At 37.0% G+C, this 24,391-nt stretch overlaps 1 protein-coding gene across 9 annotated transcripts in view; it reads right to left on the bottom strand.

Annotated features, from left to right (window-relative positions):
• CSPP1 (centrosome and spindle pole associated protein 1) overlaps positions 1 to 24,386 on the bottom strand; it is a 66,759-nt gene extending 42,373 nt beyond the window's left edge. For 2 of the 9 annotated variants that reach the window (XM_049828534.1, XM_049828584.1), the window contains exons 1-7: positions 19,270 to 19,373; positions 17,817 to 17,913; positions 12,601 to 12,701; positions 11,866 to 11,889; positions 9,288 to 9,368; positions 6,025 to 6,126; positions 2,048 to 2,493 (exon numbers count right to left, since the gene is read on the bottom strand). In XM_049828534.1, coding sequence (XP_049684491.1) covers positions 2,048 to 2,493; positions 6,025 to 6,126; positions 9,288 to 9,368; positions 11,866 to 11,889; positions 12,601 to 12,701; positions 17,817 to 17,913; positions 19,270 to 19,371 — 953 coding nt within the window. In that variant the 5' untranslated portion in view covers positions 19,372 to 19,373. Of the gene's footprint in view, positions 1 to 2,047; positions 2,494 to 6,024; positions 6,127 to 9,287; positions 9,369 to 11,865; positions 11,890 to 12,600; positions 12,702 to 17,431; positions 17,443 to 17,816; positions 17,914 to 19,269; positions 19,374 to 20,171; positions 20,566 to 23,686; positions 23,887 to 24,253 lie in introns of those variants that run through there. The other 7 variants (XM_049828542.1, XM_049828603.1, XM_049828558.1 and 4 more) reach the window with 6 other exon arrangements.
• Positions 24,387 to 24,391: the final 5 nt, after the last annotated feature.

Raw genomic sequence — 24,391 nt, 5'->3', positions numbered from 1 at the left:
CATAAAAGGTTAACTGGAACTCCTTGCAGAGGAGGAAAAAAGTACTAGATTACAAAGCACATTTAATAAAAAAGTAAAGTAATTTTCAATAAAAATACAGCAAAGTAGAAAATACATACCAAAAAAACCCAAACCTTAATTTTTATCTGAAGAAGATGCACCAAGTTGCCAATAACAAAGTATCTTCTGTACTTCCTTTTAAAAGAAAACTGGAACTAAAACTGTTTCAGAGGCCTCTCCAAATAAGCAATGGGTTGCCTAGTGATATATTGGTCACAGATGTTTATATAAGCACCATCAGTGTTTTTTGGGATAACTAAGAACTAGTATACTTCTATTCAACATGATACTGTCCACTGTTGGTTCAAGCACCATCCTTGCTGATATTTTGCATATATAATTATGTATATATTCTTTGAGAAACAAAGCAAACCCTCAAACTTTATCAAATGGTCATTTTTATTTAAATATTGGACTCTGTCCAATTGCATTAGACAATGGCAAACAGCTACCTAGTCAAAAGAGGACATTCATCCTTCTGGGTGTTAATTAACATACAGGATTAATGTTGCTGCTAGTCTCAAAAATATAAGCATTTTGGTTACCTTTGTTAGACACCAAGTCAAGCTTCCAATATTTTTCTTTCTGAAAAGTTGTAGGGCAAGACAAGCCTACCCTAAAACCTTCTTTGCTTATTCCTACCAATATTACACTATCGGATGGAACAATTTTTGTATTTTGCATTCTCTTCTCTGAATCTCATTCAGCAGAAAATGGGCGGTCTTGTTCCTGCTATCTATTTAACCACTGTTTCCATCTGCTGGACTTTTTCAGAAACATTGTATGAATAAATACATGCGTTTAGATGCACATTTGAACATACAGTCTGAAACTCTGAAATAACCCATTTACTAAGTCTGCATCTCCTAAATGCTTCCAGACATTTCATTTTCTCCATAGTTACTTCATTCCTTTATGATCTATTTTTTTTAAACAGCTGAGAAGGAATATCAAAACCTATTTTTGTAAAGAAGTTATTTTAACTCTGTTGGCATTTAAAACTGGAAAAGAAGCATGACTTCATTCAATGTAGAAAACGCTTCTGCAGTAGAAGAGTATTTTAGGGTTTGTTTTTCCCAGTTATTAATTTGCAATACCATACAGAAAGTTATACCTGCAAACAATGACTCAAAAGATCATTTAACCACTCTACCAGCAATTAACAGTGAAACATGATCATAATATTTAACACTGTTGAGAGTGGTACAATTTGTCTTCTGTTTTTTCTACAAGTGTTAATTCTAGAAAAAAAAAAGTGGTTATTTTGCCTAACAAGGGAACGACAGTGGCGTTTCCTTCACTGAAGCAACCACAGGAAAATAACTCTGGCAGCAGGCTTAACACAAAGGAAAAAGAAAAGAAAAAAAGGCATCTACAACACTCATGTTCCCAACATCTGTAAAGTGAACAAATGAACACTCTTCAAGCACCTTTTAAAAACTTATTTACAAGAAACTTTACTGCTTTATTTCATTTGAGTTTAGCTGCATAAAACACTTCTCTTCCAAGTTTGGTACTATTTCATACCACAACTCATCTGTTTTTGAAAGCAACTGGTTCTTGCAATGGAATAACTGAAAGTGGCCAGACTGCCAAACCCTGAAGGATTAGGAAGGTTATGCTTTTTTTTTTTTTCCTCTTTGAAATGAGTGAGCTAGAAGAGAAAGATTAACAACTTATGCCAAAGTAACCAAACTGATTTATCAGTTAATACAGTAAAGCCTATTTAATAATGAACTGTACATAATATTAGTTTTCCTTCAGAATGATTTATCTAAAACACCCTCCGCTCCCTAATGTATGATGTATAATCTTAGGTACTGGACCAATTCTTAAATATTTTTTCTAAAAATTTTTGCAAAGTTTTTTTAAAGTAAGCACAAAAATCCTGCTTTCACATGGGAGTCTTGTCTAATTTTCAGTGAGAGCAAACCACAGCTGTCAACAAGCACACAGAAATATAAGAGAAAAACAGAATTAAGAATACCTTTCAGCATAAAAAACCCGGGGAGTTTTTCTGTCATAAGCACTTTCACATCTAAATCTAGGGTCCATTTCGTCACTTATCTCAGGATCATAGTCCATTCTGTAGTATCTTCTACCAAAATCACGATCCTCATCAAGTCTGTGATGCTTCCTAATAGGAATTACAGATTGGCTAGCAAATCCACGATGTCTTCGATTGGGAACATCCAAATCTTCATCACGTCTTTTATTCAGTAGTCCACTTCTTAATTCAACCTCATCATCTAACCTATGATACCTGTCTTCCTCCAGCCATCTCTTATTTAGCAGCTCTTCATAGCCTTCTGTAGAAGTAAAGGCATCCTTCTTGGGAGGTTCTGCATCTGTATTAAAGGGCTGTACTTCTGTACGTAGTTCTGGTTGGAGCCTGGTAACACCAATAGGTTTTTTATTCCTGTCCATCTCATTCTGTTTAACGGGAAAAGAAAAAAATTAAAATATCTGAACATAAACAAATCACATTGAGCAAAAACTTGGTTTTGTATTTCTTCAAACAATCCCTGAACAGGTACTGGAGAAAAGGTAGGAGGTGAGCAAGAAGAATACTTCAAGAAAGGCTTAAAAACTAGGGATTTTTTTCTTTTCTTGAGGAAAAAAGACTACCTTTCCTCTTATCTAATGTTTTTCAGAAGAATGGCTATCAATCCTGGACAGGCCTTTTACAAACCCGAATTTGACTTTCAGATTCAGAGCTGCAAAGAATCAAAAAACACTTTGAATACCTCATCAAGAGACTAGACATCTTTATTCTATCCAGATTCAGGCAAGTGTGAATACCTCTTACCTATGAGAACAACCTTTTAACTTGACCATTTCCTTAATCTATTTCTTTGCTCCCCAGAAGATGTCACTATGAGGAAAGAGAGTTTAGTGGATAAAAAACAACCCTATGACACACTGGACCAGTGTTCAATACACACAGTTCCAGCAATCAACATGGGTTTGGATAAATCTTGTAGTTTCTGTGCACTAATCTTTCATCTGTGGAATAAAGGTAACAGTAATTCATACTTTACAAAATGCAATGAGAAATAAATTAAAGATGCAAATGACACCAAACTGGGAAGAAGAATCAATATACTAGAGGGTATGACTGCCACTCAGAAGGGTCTGACAAACTGGAAAAATATGATGACAAAAAGCTGATGAAGATCAACAAAAGCAAACGCAAAATTCTGCATCTGAGACAGAATAATGCCATGCACCAATACAGGCTGGGCACTGACTGTGTAGAAAACAGTTTTGTGGAAAAAGGCCTGGGTCAGTGGTGGGCAACTAGCTGAATATGAGTCAGCAGAGCACCCTTGCTGGGCTGCATTAGCAAACGTGTCAAAGGAAGCAATCCTCCTCCTCCTCTGCTCAGTATTTATTCAGTATTCAGGTTCTGGTATAGTGTGCCCAGTTTCCCCCCTTCCCCATGGATACTGAACTGGAGAAAGTGCAGAAGATGGCTACTGAGATGGTTAAGGCACTTGAGCTCATAAAGGAGAAGCTGAGAGAGCTGGGTTTGTTCAGCCTGGAAAAAGAAGGTTAGGGAGAGTATGTATGTGGGCAGGAGGAACTAGTAATTGCAGTCTCTACCTAACACATGGCTACAGAGATGCCAGAATCATGGTCTTCAAAGAACCAATGGTCACAAGTTGCAGCAAAGGAAATTTTGATGGGATACGGAGGGAAAGAAGTTCAGATCAAGCAGTTAAAGGCAGTGGAACAGGTTGCCCAGAAAAACTGTGGATTCTTCATCCTTTCAAAACTCAACCAGATAAGGCCTGACCAACCTGATCTAACTGTGAAGTTAACCCTAGTCTGAGCAGGTGATTGTACTACAGGACTTCCAGAAGTTCCTTACAACTTAAGTTTATCCTGTGATTATCTAAACTGTTGTATCAAACTTTTGAGGTTGCATATGTTAATCATAAGACCCATTTTTGACTCCTACTCCAAGTCAAATATCCCTCAGAGATGGAAGAACCTCAACAAATCCTCACCAGTTTTTTTTTCCCTGTTTGTTCTTTTATGACAGCAAAATTGTTTCTACACAAGAATAATAAAAATATAACATACAGGTCCAATGGGATGACAAACAAAGCAGAAAGAAAAAATCTTCACTCCCTAAATAGATTTGATTAGGTAAGTCAGGTGAGGAAACAAATGCCCAAACATGTAGAAAGGTCTTTAGAGATTTATAGACTCAGTTACACAAACGCAAGCTGCATTTTTGCCACCCTAGGGATCACTGTTGTGTAGCACTCCAACCCTTGAAGAAGCCAAGAAGAATCAGATATCGAATTCCAACATCTAAATGATGCCTGAATACTGCCTTATAGCTGTCTTCACAGATTAAAATGGTTTTCAACTATATGACACACCAATGCACTTGGAGGGAAAGATCTTTCTCATAAGAAAACAATATTTCTGGAGACAGACAAGAAACATTCGTCTAGATAGAACTTATAAATACATGGGTATTTGCACTTGCCGACTGCTGTAAGAAAGACAACAAACTTTCAGCTGTTCCAAGTACAAATACAAGTCCCTTCATAGAACAACCTAGCTCTCACACTACTGTACACTTAAGAACGTCCATTTTAAAAAAAAAGTGGAAGCCCTTCTTAAATCAAACCTGCATTAGATGAGAGTTGCAAATTATTGCAGTCCATCACTAAACTAAGGCAACAATATTTAAAAAACAAAATTTATCCAGTCTACACAAGATTTTACAACTAACAAGCAGTAAAGAAGCTTTCTCAGATCAATATATAGCTTCCAGATTACTAAAACAAAGGGTCTCACAACAATGCTAATTAGACCTAAAAATACCCTGTTGACTGTTGTACTCGTTTTGGCTGGGATAGAGTTAAAGTTCTTCACAAGTAGCTTGTAAGGGGCTATATTTCAGATTTGTGATGAAAACAGAGTTGATAACACAGCGATATTTTAGTTACTGCTGAAACAGTGCTAACACAGCGTCAAGGGGTTTTCTACTTCTCACACTGCCCCACCAGCAAGGAGGCTGGGGGTGCACAAGAAGCTGGGAGGAGACACAGCTGGGGCTGCTGATCCCAGCTGACCAAAGGCATATCCCATACCATATGGCATTGTGCTCAGCAATAAAAGCTGGGGGAAGAAGGAGGAAGCAGGGGGACATTCAGAGTGATGGTGTTTGTCTTCGCAAGTAACTGTTACACACGATGGAGCTCTGCTTTCCTGGAGAAGGCTGAACACCTGCCTGCCAATGGGAAGTGGTGAATGAATTCCTTGTTTTGGTTTGCTTGTGTGCGGTGCTTTTGCTCTGCCTATTAAACTGTCTTTAACTCAACCTATGAGTTTTCTCACTTTTTCCCTTCTGATGCTGTCCCCCATCCCACCAGCAGGGGCAGGGAGTAAGCAAGCAGCTGCGTGGTGCTTAGCTGCCTACTGCCATACAAATCAAAGGCCTCAGCTCAGACTCCAAGTTCAATTATGCATGTGTCTAGCTCACTTTCAGTAGTAAAGACTTTTTTTTTATTCATAAATGCACAGCACCATATACTAGACAGTTGCCTGCACTTGCCTTGCTTTCTCATCACCTGGACACAGACTGAGGAAAAAGCAGCTACAAATAAAAGCTAAGGAACGCTGTGTGGAGTTCAACATTCTGTCCAAAGAGACAGCTGTTTTGGCCACCACTTTTATCACCGAGAACAATCCAGGGACTTGCTTCAGACACACAGAAGAATGAAAGCATCCTTGTATCAGACAGACATGACCGAAGTAGGAATCAAGAACTGTACTGTACGACTTTTAACAGGACTTGCTAGATATATTCATAAAACTGTGGCCAATTGAACAACATTCTTTTCTTATTTTGTCTTACTTTGTATACCTTAGTCAATGATAAAACAATTGACAAGATTATTTATGTTGTTCTTTTTATCAGCTTCAGTAAAATTGTATTACCTCTGTGGTTTTCTTCCCTAATTTCCTTAGCCTTTCATTCCATTCTTCTTTATCCCTGAGATATTGATTGTACTCCTTGTTTCTTTCAAGCCGTAGTTTCTCCTGAAACAGGCATTGAAAATGGCATCATAATTTTGTATTTTTGAGTAGCTTTTCACTTCACAGAACTGCAGTATTAAATGAATACATGCGAGCTGTGTGTTTGCCCTCCCCCTTCATTGCGATGTACATATAGAGCTTGAATTGCTTTGAGGTTTTGTGGGAGGTTTTGTGGTTTTTGGTTTTGGGTGTTTTTTGTTTGGTTTGGTTTTTTTTTTTTTTTTCATTCTGGAACATAGTACTTTCTCTTAATTGGAAATCTGTAAGTAGAAGTTAGCTTCTTGGGCATGAAGTCTAGACCCCAGTAACACTACTGTATATCAAGTTCCATCTTAAAATCTGTTAGGTTTCCCCCTGCTAAATCTATTCCAGAATTGTTCCAAAGCCTCACTCCTTTGTCAATTAAAAATCACCTTTTAATTTCCAATCTGAATGTATTTACAGATTACTTAAACATACGAATTTTTTTTGTGTTAAGGTTAGTTGTGACTTGCCCCACTCATAATTAAAACAGGACAACAAATACACGTGTAGACAAGATGTGTCAATTATAGCTTAGAATATAACTTGAACTGTCAAATTCAAACAAGCAGTTAAGCTGACTGCAAAAAGAGTCAAAAGTGCACAGAATGCAAGGAAAACTAAGAAAAACATGATCTATCCACCTTGTCCTAGCTGCTTTTGCAAGGTGACATTTATAACCAGCTTGCTCAGGTCTAAAAACATGCAGGAATTATACATCAATAGCCTAAGAATATAAAATGAAATACCAAAGTCTCCCGGTAAAGCAAACCCTAATTTGCATTATTTCCTAATATTAGTAACTTGCATTTAGACCATGGGGCATCTATATACTACCTCATTTCAACCATCATATAAATGAAAAAAAGAGAATTATAACACAGTATTACAAATCATGCTCTTCTCCACTGCAGTATTTTCCAATAAAAAAGCAAAAGGTATTAAAAAAATCTGAACATTATATATACTCTCACATGAACAAATTTCAAAAAAAAAAGTATACCTCAATCACCATGGAAATACCAGCTTAATAATAGTTTTGCAAATGAAACCAATGCTCCCCAAAACTGTTTTTTTCCCCCAAATTTGTGTCTATAGGTTTTCTGACATGACAATATAAAACCTGTAAACAGCTATGAAAGCTGCCTGAGGGTTATCTTCCAAAGCTGAGAAACTAGCATTGTCTTTAACAGGTGGCAAAGCACTCAGCAGAAAATTCAATATGCTGTGTGACTGCACATTTTAGCTAATAGAAGAAACCAAAATGCAAATGTTAACCTCTAATCATTATCTGCCCCGAGGCTAACCGTTTAGCAGGGCACAGCGTGACATCTTCTGGTAGCTTTTAGGTTCTGCAATAACAGCAAACAAATCGGTAAAAAGGATACAACGCACTTGTACAGAAAATCTCAATGAATGTTGAGCCTGCTATGATATAAAACCATCAATGATCAGACATGTTCCCAGTTCAGATACGTCTTTAATTCCACAGAATGAATCAAAGATACTTTATCTTTCACTGTTTCAGCACACATACTTGCAAGGGTTAACACAAAGTTCACGAGAACTGGACGCTAACAAACTCAGCACAAGTGCGTGCTGCCACTGAGGAGTCCTTTGCCCTTCCTGGACATTTCAGTCTTGCTGCCTCCCTTCTTTTTAACACTAGCCTAATTTGGAGTTTGGGGCTTTTTCATAACAGCAATTTTCACTTATTTGAGTTCTCACCTGGCTCCTCATATGGCCAAACATTATTGCCAGCACAAGAGAGGCAGAAAGCATAAGTAAGCACAGCAATGCCCAAGACCAACACATTACATAGCAGAAGTCTTGTGCCAGATTACAGTGACAGCATAGCCCCTAACACAGAGCAACAATGCAACTCCAAGGCAACATAGGTTAAAAAAAAAAAAACCAAAAACAAATAACCCCCCCCAGGATGCAACAGGCCAGTCCTCCACCAGCAACATAGTTTCTCTTTCTGCCTTGCATCTCCACTGGGGTTTAAACTAGCCTAAGAACCAACCAGCTGTATTCACTGAGTCAGCAAAAATATTTGCTAAATTACAATGTTTCTGCTGATTCAACTCTCTGGATCAATTTACAAGCAAACACAAGAAAGGAACCGGGAATACAAGGCCTGTAACAGCTTGAGGGGAAGAGGAGAGGTGACCCCTGTAGGGCTGATTTAGGCTTTCACAGAATCATACTATGCATCAGAGGAATAGATCAGAGGTTAAGAAAATCCATGTATGCATGTTGCATCTTCATATTCTAACCTCCATGAACCTCCAATAGCAGAGAGACTGTTATGGCTGGTATCTTTCTCCAACATATGAAAGCAAGACCATGAACTGGTAAGAAACCTCAGGGAGATCAAAGGGGCTAAACGCAGAGAGAGAATGTGTACTCCTTTCACAAAACACATTAGTATCTGTATTCTCAAAGAAAGATTTGAAATTGGGAAGATGCCTATATTAACAACAGGCATTATGTGAAATACCAGACCAGCTTTTATTTAGATTCCTGGATTTATCTGTTAAAAAAAAAAATAATAAAAAATCTCACACTAGCATAAGCAGGTAGGTTAAGTGTACACAAAGACATCAAAATAAACTGTGTAGAGCAGAAAGTACATTTCCTTTAGTTCTGATAGGAACTGATAAGAGTATCACTGTAGAAACAACTACAAGCAAATTTTTAAAATTAGCCCCAAGCTGCAGTAAGAAGAGTAATAAATTAGAAAAGTATATATAAGAAAAACAATGTTCTTTATTAGATCAATATTTATTGCTGAAAAAAACCAAAGCACAACCACTAGAGCTTTTGAACAGACCAAGTGCCCTGCAGGTGTGAATTAGAAGTAGCAAACCTCAAACTAGTATCAGTATAGAATTACACATCTAATTATCTAAAAATTAAGAGTACAGGTAACCTAGGATTAAAAACTTAAAAACAACAACAAAATTTAAAGACTTGACTTTTCTGAAAATGACCACCTCCAAAAATGTTCATTTGTAAACAGTGTAAAAAAAAACCCAAGCAAACAAAAAAACTTAAGTGGAAGTAATTTTTCCACAATAGTTTAAATATCCAGGTTCATTTTCAAGTTATACACCACTTAATTTCCTCCACATATTTACCTTCGCAGATCTTCGCTCATCAATAGGAAGAGATAATCCCTGAGTATATGGATCTACTTCACCAGTAGTCAGATAATTTTTCTATATTAAAAAAATAAAAATAATTCAATATATTTTTAAATACCAAATCTTACTTGCTAAATAGTTGCTCAGAATTATATTTTCTGAAATAAACCTGATCAATTTAATGAAATAAAGACCGAAGACAACCTTCACATTTTGAAAATGCAGGATGTTTTTGGAACACACGAATGAAGTGCAGTCAAGGAATGCAGAAAGAAAAGGGCTTTGTCAATCTTTAGGCTTGAGTTTGAAAGTGCATGTCACTTCTTCCCTGTTGCACTATTTCAAGGATTATATAAGTTAGTCTCTGTATATCAAAAAAAATGTATTTTTGTTCAAAAATCCCCACCGTTACTCCATTCTCCTGTAAGCAAGTAGCATAAGCACAAGCATCTGTACAAGCGTAAGAGGAATTTTCCAAGACAATACCTTACTTAAGATGAAAAATCGCTTTTTCTAACTGCAGAAAACATATGTCTACCTCTCATTTTAATAGAAGGAATCTATGCTAACTCGAGCACAGTTACCACTCTGCATCTCAACACTATCTGTTTTCTACAACAGCAGTCCCCAAACTTTTCAGGATAATGACCCGTCAACAAATCTTATAATTACTTATGGACCATCAGTCACTTTCAGAACAGACCGTTCCATTGAAAACACTATATTGTTGCTCTATATAGCTCCCTGGGCTGCAGCTGGGGAACTGGGCTGCACAGCAAGTCAAAGTATCAGCCTTTCAAATCAAACACCAATGCTGGAACAGGTCCTCAGCTTCCAGGCCTAGTGACTTTTTCATACATCACTCATTTACTAAAAGCATCCCCAGGCTATTCTCAGTCAATCAACTATGTTCTATAAATTTGATTATCTTTAATAAAAAGATCATCTATCTGTGTGGCATGGGCTGATGAGGGGAATGGGTTAGATACAGTATTTCTCTAGCATTGTTTCCTTCCATCATTATGTAATAACATAGCTTAAAAGCTTAGAGGCACATCAACAGGTAAAATCTCTACCTGTTCCAGTACAAACCCACATGATTATGAATTATATTTCACAACTACACATTAAAAGATTGAAGGGATTTAATAACCATGCAAATATTCAAGCACTGAGACAACTGGATTAATATAAAAACCTAAGTTATTTTTACTAGAAGAAGAAAATAAATTGTAATCCTCATTTTTAAGTAATTCTTTTCACACTTTGAACACATCTGTAGAGATTACCTCTGATCTTTAAAATGTATTTGCCAAAAATCAGAAGCTGATATAGAAACTGCATTTGCTACATAAGCGAGACTAAACAAGTTATTAACCAAAATATTATCACTGTGAGAGCTGCTAAAAGTTGCACTACCTCTTTAAGTGGGGAAAAGAAATTAGAGATTGTTATCCTATGTCTTCCTCAGGCCTTAGAAGCTTAATAAAGCCAATGTATACTACATTAAAAAACAAACAAACAAAAAACTTGTAAACCTAAATTTGTAAAACTGAAGTTCAACTGAGAATAAAACACTAGAAGTTAATATAAAAATTGTATTACTTGGGTACTTTGATGAGAATTATGAAACATTAAGTTTTAACACAATATTCTAACTTTGAAAATAATCTGAAATTTAAGATTAAACAAGAAGCAACAATTATATAAGCATCATTTTGGTTAGAGGTTAAGAAGCCAGTTAATTCTGCTGTTGCTACTCTTATTCAGAAATTCTAGTGCATGCTAATATAGTTAATTTGTATCATACATGTTATTCAAAGCCCCAGAAAAACCAGAAGGTTGTATTTCTACCACGTTACCTCCCGGTCCTTTACTGAAGCTGCTTAATTTGAGCAACCTGGATGGACAGCGTTAAATTTGAAAATTATATAAACATGACAGTATAATGATATAAATAATTAAAAATTACTGTAATTGAACAAACTTGCAAAAATGTGCCTCTGGTATTATTTTTTCCTCACAATACTTGTATTCTTGCATTCTGGCCACTAGGTGCTGAATAACTGGCTCTACTACTTTCCTAAGCACCATCGATGAGATTTCACAGTGATGGGGGCCGGGGGGGAAGCCCTGACTCTGGTTCTGATTACGTATTATATTATTTCAGAGTTTACAGTTTCGTTCCAGCTTTATAAAGTATGTATATCAAGAAAAAAGAAAAAATCTGAACTCATAACATCTATGTAACTGACAAGCCTTGAAGCAAACGTCTATTAAAAGAAAAACTTTTGCAGAGTCAGCATTAGACAGCAAAAACAGCAATTGCAAAGAGAAAATGAAATCAACAAGTGTTTTAAAATCTTATTAATGGAAAATAATAAATGCAAGCAATCATTCTGCACAAAGCAAACAATGCTGTTAATCACAACTAACCACTACAGCATGCACAAACACACAAAGCACAAAAAAGTAATTTTTTTTTTTCCAATTCAAAAAGCACAAATCTTTCAAGCAAAGCAAAAAGCTACTAATTTGAAGAGAAAAAAAATTTATATTGCAGGCACCCTACCTTTCTTTTTGCCTGTGAAATACCCTAAAAGTCAGGGAAAAAATACTATTGAAGAAGAGTCTTTAATTCAAAAATATTTGACTTAACAAAAAAGACTTCTTTTCTTAAAGCCAATCCATTCTTTCATTTTAAGAACTAAAGACACTGATAATTAACATTTTCAGACAACAGAAATTATTTGGTTCCTGATTTTTTTTGTTTGCCTAAGAAGGGATACAGAATATTCCCAAGATTATGGCATTTCATACATATAATTTCAATTTTAAATTTACTGTGACATTTAATAAATCATACTAAGCAGAATATCAAAGTTTTTTTTATTTCTAAAATTGAAAAGAAGCTATCAAATGGAGTCACACTGATTATAGGAATATTCTTACCTGAATTACAGGCCATAAATACATAAGTACTTAAGGAAGTAACAGATGATATTTTAAATTCTTAAGAAGAAACTAAGAAAGAAGTAGAGACAAATAAAAATATTCATAATAAATTGTACTAAGTAATATGTAGTCTCGTGGCAATGAGATCTGTAGAAGCCTGAAGTACATAGCCCTTCCTAGCAGTGACATTCCGAAATTACTTTTACTCGAGTCTTCGAAATTAGTCATTGCTTATAAGGAATGCCTTCTTACAAAGATTTTTCCACATATTTTATTAATTTTCGTTAAATTAAAATGAGACAGTCATTTTAAAAGACTCACTAAATTTAGGCAACCAGACAAGATGCTTTACCTGAGAAAGATATCGCCTATAATCTTGTCGAAGTTCCTCTTTGAGTTTATGTTTTTTTCGTTCATATTCTTCTCCAAGTGGTAAACTCAAGCCATAGTCACCTGAAAGTTTAACACTGTTAAGTATTATTATTCTACTATTTTGTACCAATACAAAGCACACCCTGCAAAAGCTACATCTGGATTTTTATTAGACATCAGCAATAAAAAAAATTAACTATGCAACCAGTAATTACAACACAGCTGAAATAAAAACACCTTCTCTGTATGAGTAGTTGGGTAGAAAGCATAGAAAAATGGATTAGGTTTTGGATGTTAGTTTTTCTCTAGTTGTTTTGCTTCTTCTCCCCACTAAAAAAAGCAACATAAACTGAACTTATTTGGATAGTTTGACAAATAGTATAAAATAACCTAAATATTGTACCTATTTCTTTTGTCAACGTATGTTTCAAAGGAAATCTCCTTTGAGGTGTTAGTTTCTAAATTACTCTTGACATTTTAAGCTGTTCTTATCACACAATAAAAACCATAGTTTCCACCTAGAAAGCAACAAGCTATTTGTTTAGCACAAAGCATGTGAAAAATATGTTGGCTTCCACACATCTAGAAGGAATCTGACCATATGGCAATAATAATAATTTTTTCTTTCTACCTCAGTGTTTTTAATTGTAGTAGACCCCAAACACACATTTAGTACTTTTCCAAGATTACTGTCAGGTCTCATAACAGCTGCACTCTTAAAATATAATGCTATGCAAGTTGTTTGTCATTCCTAAAACACATTTTAAAGTGCTTTATAAGAAATATCCTCTGCCCCAGAAGCCCACCTCTGTAGCCACTTTCACCACTCTCCACAGAGAGCTAGTGAATTCCACAAAACCACACACCAAGAGATAAAGATTGCAACTGTTTGGGGTTTTTATTTCCTGTTGTTTCTCCGAAAGCATTTCTACATCCTAAAGTCTATGTAAAATGAATAGCAAGGAGCAATAAGGAAGAGAGGGATATTCTAGATTTACTCTTACATCAGTCCCAATTTATTGCATGGTTGTTTGACCCCGGTATTTTAAATGTTTAGGGCGTTAATGAGTGTCTGTACAGTAAAAATGACATTATGTAAGTGCTGAAAATTGCTAACTTGGGAATCACTCTGCTACTGAAAAAGATAAAAGGTTGAAATATACTTAATAAAAATGAACTCGGCTGGCTTGGCTTGAGAGAGAGAACCAGAACAGGAGTCAGCCTGCTGTTATGTAGAACCAAAGGACCTAATACCTGATTAAGTATGTCATACACTATTTTGAAACAGCTTACAGAGTTCAACTACTAATGAAAATCTGCATGGGAGCTTCTTCTCCAACCTGCAAGTTACTTTTCAACTAATTTTGCACATAAGGCAGGTGTGAGTTCTGTTAAAAAATAATGGACCATTTCACGTCTCTAAAAAGGGGCAAGTGTAAAGAGGAACAGAATACAGAAGAGGAAGGGGTTTGTTTCAGCTACTTGCTCTTGCCTTTTATTTTCACAAGAAATTATTGTTGGATTAACTGTAGGAAACCAAGAAAAAGATCAAAACTAACATGTCAGAGTGAAGATGCGTTCAGTAACTTCACAGAAGCCAACAAAATTCAGAACAGAAAAAAAATAAAATCTGTGAGAGTCAAGTGCTTTGATTCAAACACGTGAAGTATTCAAACAAAAGAGGATTTAAATTTTATTTTATTACAGAAGACCTTTTTTTGGCCACCAGAAAAGCACTGAGATAACAATTATAGGTAGTGACTTAGGAGATATTTGAAAACTACCTACTTCAAAAACTTACTTTAGGAGAGCCTAGCAGGGCAAAAATAGTCCAGTTAACATACATTCATCCTAATTTTGTGCACAATTTGTCTGAATTCTTCAGTCGGAATAAGAGATATGCTTTTATTTTCATTGGTTTTCTGCTTTTGATTATTCTGTATTTGCTGTATTTATTTGCTATTTCAGATTCTGTTAATCACACACAATCACATTGACAACTTTTTTTTTTAGAAAAAAGTTAAGATTTTAAATGCATTTTTACATAAGTTTGCATGCATTTAATATGTTGAGAAATAACTATAACTTCTTTCAGCCTGATTCTCAACACTACTGCTAGAACTATAGAACATATTTAGCAGCTACCAAGGAACAAGTCCCTGTCTAATTTAATCCAAAGGAAATTACATTACTTTAAAGCAGAATCAGACAATATCAACAATCATCCACTGATAGCCAAATGTGTTCAGTGACCAAATTGTTATTATAGAATGTGCTGGTTTTGGCTGGGATAGAGTTAATTTTCTTCATAGTAGCTTGTACGGGGTTATGCTTAGGATTTATGCTGAAAACGGTGTTGATACTGCAGTGATGTTTTTGGTTTTGCTGGGCAGTGCTTACACAGCATCAAGGCCTTTTCTGCTCCTCACACTGCCTACCAGCGAATAGGCTAGGTGTGTACAAAAATTTGGGACGGGACACAGCTGGGACAGCTGACCCCAGCTAACCAAAGAGATATTCCATATCATATGACAACACGCTCAGCAATAAAACTAGAAGGAAGGTTGGCCAGGGGACCACTGCCCAGGGACTGGCTGAGCATCAGTCAGTTGGTGGTAAGCAATTGTTTTCATTTGCATCACTTGTCTTTCTTGGGTCTTATTTCTCTCTGTTATTTTCCTTTTCATTACAATGTATTAATTATTACTGTTATTATTTTATTTCAATTATTAACCTGTTTTTATCTGAACCCACAAGTTTTCTCACTTTTACCCTTCCGATTCTCTCCCTCCATCCCACTGCGGGGGAGTGAGTGAGCAAGAGGCTGTGTGGTGCTTAGTTGCTGGCTGAGGTTAAACCATGACATAGCAATACCTGAATACCCCTCATCTGTAATACTTCATTATGTGTGTTACTATATTTAGGTGCCAACAGTTAAGTCCAATTTATAATAATAAGCAAAACACAACATGCTATTATAGCTCTCCAACAAGAGATAAAATTACTTTAATATTAAAATAGCTTAACTGTTACATAGTGGTCTGTCACGGCCATTGAGATACTACCTATTGTGTTCTATTTTGCGCATCTTATGTTTCCACAGTTAAGCAAAGAATTATCAACACCAGCACTAGCCTGCTGATCATAATAGAACTGCCAAAAATGTAAGCTAGATACTTATTCAAGTGCTGTCCTCTAACCAAGTTTATCCATGATGACTTCTGGCAGCAAGGAACATTGAGTTATCATTTCAGTTAATTTTTAGTGAAGTTTTCCTGTAAAGGTTTTAGAGGAGCTTGCCTTGCTGATGGCTGGAAGTTCTGCTTTTAAAACATCCTTACAAAAACCATGTTTTTATTTATGCAGCTAAGATCAGTTCATGCCCCCAGATTCACAAGCTCAGGCTCCATTTTTTAATTTAAGACACGCACTTTTCTGGTCACAAATTCTGTTACAATTATAGAGGGGACATAACATTAAGCGTAGCAGGAGTACTTATTTAAAAGATAGATTAGATTGGTACTATGTAAACAACATCAAATATTCATCAATGTATCTTCTTTAAAATAAAAGTACAGCTTTTGCTCCTACTGGAAGCTGCAGAATTACACCAGAATTACAGTAAGCATAGTATGAAAATTAATGAGGTACAAAACCAAAGTGTCTGCACATTAAAGGAAAGAGTTACCTATCGACAAGAAGTAGGACACAGAAAAGCTCTAAAGCTGTCAAGACAAACCTGAGCTACACAAGTGTAACTAAGGAAAAACAGTAGTGCCTACAGAAAGGACATGGTAGGACAAGTAAGGAAAAGTGGCACATTACAGAAACAGTAAAATGGAGAAGGGAACACTATCACACATTTTCAAACAGAAATCACAAAGAACACAGAGAAAAGAAGAAAATAGGACAATATGTATTTTTAAAGAAAACGGTGATTAAACCATTAGTCACAGCAAAACAAATCTAACCATTTCATTTGTTTAAGATTTCAACCAAAACTAAGTCCTTGTAAATGACTACATGTCCTGGTTTCGGCTGGGATAGAGTTAATTTTCTTCCTAGTAGCTGGTATAGTGCTATGTTTGGGGCTCAGTGTGAGAAGAATGTTGATAACACTGATGTTTTCAGTTGTTGCTAAGTAATGTTTAGTCTAAAGTCAAGGATTTTTCAGCTTCTCATGCCCAGCCAGCAAGAAGGCTGGAGGGGCACAAGAAGCTGGGAGGGGACACAGCCAGGACAGCTGGCCCAAACTGGCCAAAGGGGTATTCCATACCATGTGACGTCATGTCCAGTATATAAACTGGGGGGAGTGGGGATGGGGTGGGGGTCACTGCTTGGGAACAAACTGGGTATCAGTCAGCGGGTAGTGAGCAATTGCACTGTGCATCACTTGTTTTGTATATTCCAATCCTTTTATTATTATTATTATTGTCATTTTAGTATTACAATTATTATCAGTATTAGTTTCTTCCTTTCTGTTCTACTAAACTGTTCTTATCTCAACCCACGAGTTTTACTTTTTTTTCTGATTCTCTCCCCATCCTACTGGGTGGGGGAAGTGAGTAAACGGCTGCATGGTGCTTAGTTACTGGCTAGGGTTAAACCACGAGACTACATTATAACAAAATTACAAAAGCAATACAATCAGTTCAGCACTCTATGCCTAAAGGTTTAAAAGACACTTAGCATTTAAAAGAAAACTTATTTTAACTGTCTGCATTTTAGCCAAGTTTGACTAGGACTCTTAAGCTTAGAAGCTGAAAGAAAAGGCATCCTTACTTCCCTGGCCCAAAGTACAGGGAACGTACCCTTTTGCAGTAAAGTCCAGATGAAGGATGGACTTCCAAAGCTTTTTGCTCCACCCAAATACAACAGGAAAGGGCAGATCATCTGCCAAAGACTGGCAAGCAGGTTTTAGGTTTGGTTTTTTTGTTTTGTTTTTTAATGGAGCTACCTTTACAAGAAGAAAAGGAAGTGCTTAGCATGTTTTCCTTATTCAAAAATAAGCATAACTACAAAAAAAATTTCCACACAATCCCAAGATGTTTGGAAGACTGAAGAATGGGTATGCACTTGAATTATAATGATCACCTTATAATTAAAAATCTGAAGCAGTAATTCCCTTCCAAAAATTCTCAAAAGTAATTAAATGCTACTTAAATCTAGAAGACATATAAAGAAAATATACTCTACCTAAAGGATAGTTCTGTTGATTATTTGGAGGTATATTTTCTTTAGCCATGGAGATTAACATTTTGCTGGTCTCAGAAAGCTTCTCTGATTCCTTATTCTGTAAAACAGAACAAAACACATTGCTGCATCACAATGTAAAAGAAATATCACATATAAGAACAACATCATCAACATAATTAGCAGCACTGGAGAACAGAGAGATTGAAAGTGATACTGGATTAACATATTAAGCAAGTTACACATTTCACTAATACTACCAAAAAAGTAGTTCTCCTCTACAACCCAGAAATGATTAGTTCAGTGTATTTCAATATATTTCATGTCATGAAATATGTTGACAATCTATATTGTGACTGAAATCATAAACCACGTCACAATCCACAATTGTTTCATAATTTACACATATCCTCTCTGGTTTTTTTTATGGGGGCTGATTTGACATACTGCACCCTGCTTGAAACTATGAAAGAATTACAGGGTATTAGAGGGCAAGTTTAACACACCTGTTCCCTGTAACTACACTTTCACCATACAGTTTAGGACTTTAACTACAGGCTGGAAACATTCTCCTTGTCTTTAAATTTGCTCTGAGCAGAGGAGGCAAAAAGAAAGGAAGCCCAACTCCTCACAGCTCCCTAGAAATTAACTTTCTGGAGTGAATTAATAAAACTTTCTGGGGAGAATTATTGTAATGAGGTAAAAATGCTTATGTAACCCACAGAAGGGGAAACATGAATGCTTATAACCTGACGAAACAAAAAAGGGAGTGAAAACTCAGTATTATAATTACTGTTAAAAGCTCAAGCTGCTTGGGGCTTTGTAAGTCAAACAACAGACAAATCAAAACTTTTTTTTACTAAGGACTTTAGCTACCATTAACACTTAGCTAGCTTCAATTATTTAGATATAGCTTTTTGCCAGGTACTGGCACTATTAAACAATGTAACGGTGATCTGCAAATTAGAAAATCTTTATAGCTTCAGAATTCTGTACTAAAATTTCTAATAGGAAAATTGTGATAAGAACAGATTTTTGTTTAATTGACTGGATTAAGTAATTTGCCTTTTATATTTCCTAGTTTCCATAACAGAAATTTTGAGGTTATTTATACCTTCCATCCCTATACCAACACCCATGATCTGGAGTGGGCAGAGAGCAGATCTCTGCCAGTCTACCTTACCTAGGGAGCGGGAAAGGAATAATGATAACCATTTACAAGAGTTTTCCCACTTGTAAAATACAAATGTTACTGTGTATGCCTGGTGGCAAACAGATTTTAAAAAAATCTACATAAATACAGATACAAAGTAATTAAGTCAGAAATTACTTTGAATAGATAAAATTTTAATATATGCTTTAACAACAAACAGGTTTAAGAGCACAGTAAAAGCAAGCTTAAATCAAGACCCTAGCAATAGAAGTGTTTAAATTCAGGAATGTTTAATACTCTTACCCTCATTTCCATGTAAAGTGGATCATTTTCAAGTTCTGCTTTATCTTGTGCCAACTTGGCCTTCTGATCTTCAATAAATTTGTCTAAATCATCCGCCATCATTTCTAAGGTTATAGAAAAGACATAGAACATTGCCTCTACACCAGAGCCTCAAAAACTTTTAAAGCTCAATTACAGTTGCTTAAGACAATCGTTAAGCAATATTAAAGTTTCTCCCTCAAAACTACAAGCCTTAAGATGTTTGCTGGGACAACAAAACACCTGACTCGGGAAACCCATCCATGGATGAGATTACTTGGTGTGTCACCAGAGAGAAAGTTCAAAGATTCCAGATTATAAAACCGAAGATATTTCTCTAATCTCTTTTTCTAACTTGACTGAAATGTTTTGGGGTTGGGTTTTTTTGCCTGCAAGTCTACCAATGGCCCTTCACTACACACTAGCACAAGCTTATTGTTAGTGAATTATAAAATCAAAATTATACAACATAACAAAAAATAAACATGATAAAAGAATTGTTAGACAAAAAAGTACAAAAAGTGCAAAACACATGTGTACTTTAAAATAAGGACCAAATCATACAATCAATTCTGTGCTTAACTTACTGTCATGAGAAGTCTTAAAAGTCACCAAGCTCATTAAAAATCACAAAAAATAACAAAGAAAAACAAACAAACAAACAAAAAACCCACAAGCCACAAAACACAAAATACATGCATAGTGTTTCTGGAGTTGGAGCCAACAATGTATCATTACCTCCTGTACCAATAAAATAGCAGAGGCAATAAGAACAGCCACAATTCTGCAATAATTGTAAGATTGTGAATATCAGGCAGCATTGACTTGCAATCAGACAAGCCACTCATCTATAAGAAAACACGTACTGAGGAATAGCTCATTACCTCTCTTCCATCAGTTGTGCATCTTGCCTATTCAACTGAAAGCCCTTCAGAGCAGAAATTTTAGCATCTTATTTGCGCAATTTATTGTATATTGCTGCTCCTAGATAAGCTCGTAATAAAAGTTAAAGTGAATCAAATTCATGACAAAGGAACTGTACATAAGTCAAGACACACACTCAGACTTTGAATATTCTTTGTTAGGATAGTCTCATCAGAACTAAAATTACTGCAAAGCTGCATACTAAGTAACCATGGAATGAAGAAAGAAAACCAAAAAGAACGACTGCATACAAGCCTACTCATCCTAATCTCCAGCTTTTTCATCACCTCCACTGGAGGAGAAGTTTTGCAAAACCAAGCTTCCAGATGAAAAAATCCATATGTTATATTCCACGCTTAAAGGAAGCATGAAACCAAGAAGAAAATTATGACCCTCAATTCCCTCTAATATTACCCACACAACTTCAGCAATAGGATTGCGTATGCAGGTTCCTAAGCAATCCCACCTCATCCACTATCTAAACTCAGATTGTACAGCAGTTTTATTGAGGCTAATTCAGTATCTTTCTAAAGCCTACAGGTTGTATGAAGTAAACAATAGGCTAATGATAAAAGTATATTAGAAAACACATTCAGGAAGAGGATCAAAGAATTTAAAAAAAAAAACCAAAAACTCAAAGACCAGCAAAATAAGATACTATGTAGGTAAACATACGGTGCCCAGAGAGACTGAGATAAATGCTTACTAGAAGCAAGACGAAGAGGAAAAAAATGTCAAAATTCCATCAGATAAATTCAAATAATTGCATGTTAACTTAAGGAATACATCTGCTTGATGTATTTCTTAAAATACATTCCTTTAAACTTCTCCTCTTACATTAATGCCATTTTTTGATTCATAATATAAAATTATAATATTGTAACAAAGGAGGCAGAACTAGGACAACCTATTTACAACTCCTACTAGTAATACAGGACAATCAATTCCAAAAATAAATTTCCCCATCTGATTTGACCTAAATCTTTAATCTCATTAGTTTTGCACCCTGATAAAGGATAAAAGAAATCTAAAACAGGGTAAGTTTCCAGGCACTGATAAATTTTATTTAGCCTATTAGGTTATATAAGAATAACAAAAAACCCTGTTCTGAACAGGTGAAACAACTTGTCATACTGAAGAACTTAACAGTTGGTCTCATCACCTATCCAGTGCTGCATAGCCACCAAGAGGAAAATTACTGCACGTAGGAGGGTGGCACTGTGAGAAGCCTTTCCAAAAGCTCATTGATTGTAACATCTGTATTTCTTACCTCTACTTACAATAACATTTATAAACTCTAGAACTATTTCCAAATCACTGCATTGGAATGATACCAAGCCTATTCTGAGAGACGGTATAAGGAAAGGAATATTTGCAGTATATTTTCTATCTTGCACGAGGACCACAATGAATATTCTAGCATTTTGCACTCCTTCCTATTAAAAGCAATATAATAAATCAAAAACCAAAGACAAAACAGTTACAGTTGAACCACACAAGCAATTCAATTGGTGTCAAGAAAGCTCGCGACTCCAGGCCTTGGAGAACACCAAGATGACTAATGCTACAGCACTGTTGATTCAGCATACATTTAATATAGCTAAATAGCCAGTAAAAGTGGCCAACTGCCTCCTAGAAAATAGCTAGACATTTTATGTCTTGCATCCTTCTGCTTGAGTTGACCTTCGAGTGCAAACTTTATGAGATAAGCACAAAAGAGTATAGTATACTGAAAAAGAAAAAAAGAAATAAAAAGTTCTTACATATTCTAAGCAAAAGACTGACAATTTGAATGATGCATACACTGCAAAGTTCAGAAAATATACCAGTATGTAAGGAAATATCTTACTGAATATTAATCAATTTTATCATCTACTGTATCAGGCGAAGACATCATGACTAATAACAACAATAATGAAGAAACAATCTATCTGAAAAGAGTGCTACCACAGTCCCCATTTACAGAGTAAACTATCTCAAAGGTGACAGCACTAAAGTCACAGTGAACCGTTAACTTCAGGCTGGCTTTATATGACTACACAAACGTACCGAGGTAAAGCCTGCCACTATAAAACCACTTCAATTCAAAACAAAATAATCTATTTTCAGTTTAGCGATGTGTCCAAATGCATTTTGTGCATTTCTAGATCCTTGCAATTACTAGTAAAAGTAGCAGATTCAAAACTCAGCTTGGAGACATTGCTCCATGGGCATGTGCACAGGGCAAAAGAGAAAGTCAGAACATGCTGTAAACATCTGAAAACCCAAGGATAAAGCATATGCCCCCAAAATTACGAGGTGCAAACAGCATATTTTTCATGTTTTTTGGAAAACAGAGTATTTGGTAAATACTATTTAAAAAAAATGTTTGACAGGATAGATATATCAGCTTTTCCTTTAGCTCTTGCATCTTTACATCTTGATGTACTTGCATTCCTGAAACATTGTATTATTCCAAGTGAAATTCCATTAAACTTACTGCTGCTATATACTCAACTACTGTCTGAAAATGTCCCATAAAAAAAGTTATTTTCTATATTCTTACTTTCAAGAAGATTTTAGTTTTTCATAACCTTGTTTTCCTTTTAAACCAGAAGTTTTCACAAAAGCAACTCTGATTAGTAACAGCGTCAGCTAGGTAGACTTCAACTTAAGCAAATATACCAGGCAACAGAAAGCATATAGATATTCAAGAAAATAAGTCAAGTTTGAACATGAGATTTTTATTGGATCTATGCCCAGAGTTAATAATGCATGTTTCTGTATTCAGGATATGCAAAACATCTATATGTATACATATTGTATCATATGTACTCTATCTAGCTGTGTGTTGTGTATCTACTTTATCACCTAAAGCAAAGTTTACTGCATTCCTTTTTATTCTTTCCCTTCCCCACCTATCTGTTCAGGAAAATGAGGCACAAAGTCTAAAATCAGAATGTGAAAGTGGACCAATTTCATCTCTTCTGTGCCACCATAATATTAATGTAACATCAGGAAAACTGGCAAAATGTCAATTCCCATCCACAGGAACTGCAGCAAGGGTGGCAAGGAGTGAAGTTCTTTAAAAAGGCAACTATACACCACGTTTAGTGATTGTACTTACAGATTATATGGTCACATTAATTGTGTCATTAAGAAATATTTTTCAAAGCTTCACCCAAACTTCCTAAGGTCTCGTAACAGCCAGTACTGGCTGCCTCCTTACCCCTGCGCGTGGCTTTTAGAACAAACTCTTGCCGCCACAAACACGCTTCTTCCTGTACCTTTCATCTTCTGTTTCTTCCAAATTCTCATTTGGAAAAGCACAATAAGTTCCAGGGTCTGGACGCTCACAATTAAGCTCTGACTAAAACAACACGGCTTTTTCATAACTGGGAAGGCAAATAACCCTCAAATCAACCAACCAACAAACAAGTTTCGCGGGTTACCTCCCCTCGCCATAAGCGCTTATCTACTTTTCCAGAACGCGTACCCTGATCCAAAAAGACAGGAATTTCGGAAAACCTTCAGAGCCAGGAGACCAGACTTATTTCTCCCGGCGGGACGGCTGGGGGAAGAGCCTCTCGCCGGGCCGCGGCCTCCAGCGTCGGCCCCACGGGCCGCCCCCGCCTCCCTCCTTCCCCCCTGGGCAGCATTTCTCAGACAGCCCCAGAAGCACCGACACCTCCCACTCCCCTCGGCTGTGGGCCGGGGCGGGGAAGGCGGCACGCCGGGCTCGGCCCCTTTAAGGAGCGCGGCGCCGTTGTTAGGCAACGGCCGCACAACAAACGGCTCCCGCCGGAAGGCCTCGCGGAGCCCCGCTGCCCCCCGCGGGGACGCCCGGGCCCGGCACCCCCCACCCCCCCTCCCCCCCGGCCCGCTCCCCGCGCCGCCTGCCGCCCCCGGCCCGCTCCCCGGCGAACCGCCCCCCGCAGAGGAGAGCGGGAGGGCCCACCCCGGGCTGTGAACAGGACGGCCGCTCGGCCTCCGCGCGGCGGGGCCGGCAGGCGGGACTGCGGAGGACAGGGTCGCCGGGCGCCGTCCCGACCGCACCGCTCACCGGCGCCGGCGGCCGCAGCTCTCCCCGCGTCCCGCGCGCGCTAACCGCCTCCCCGGAAACGGGCGGGCGGCGCCCAGCAGCGCCCCCTGCCGCTCCGGAGGGCGGCCCGACGCGGCCCTTGTGCCCCGCAGCCGCCAG

Source organism: Accipiter gentilis, chromosome 2 (assembly GCF_929443795.1).
Source record: "Accipiter gentilis chromosome 2, bAccGen1.1, whole genome shotgun sequence".
NCBI classification, from domain to species: domain Eukaryota; kingdom Metazoa; phylum Chordata; class Aves; order Accipitriformes; family Accipitridae; genus Astur; species Astur gentilis.
The sequence above is the reverse complement of the archived record's forward strand: the minus strand, read 5'-3'. Positions and strand labels throughout refer to the sequence as shown.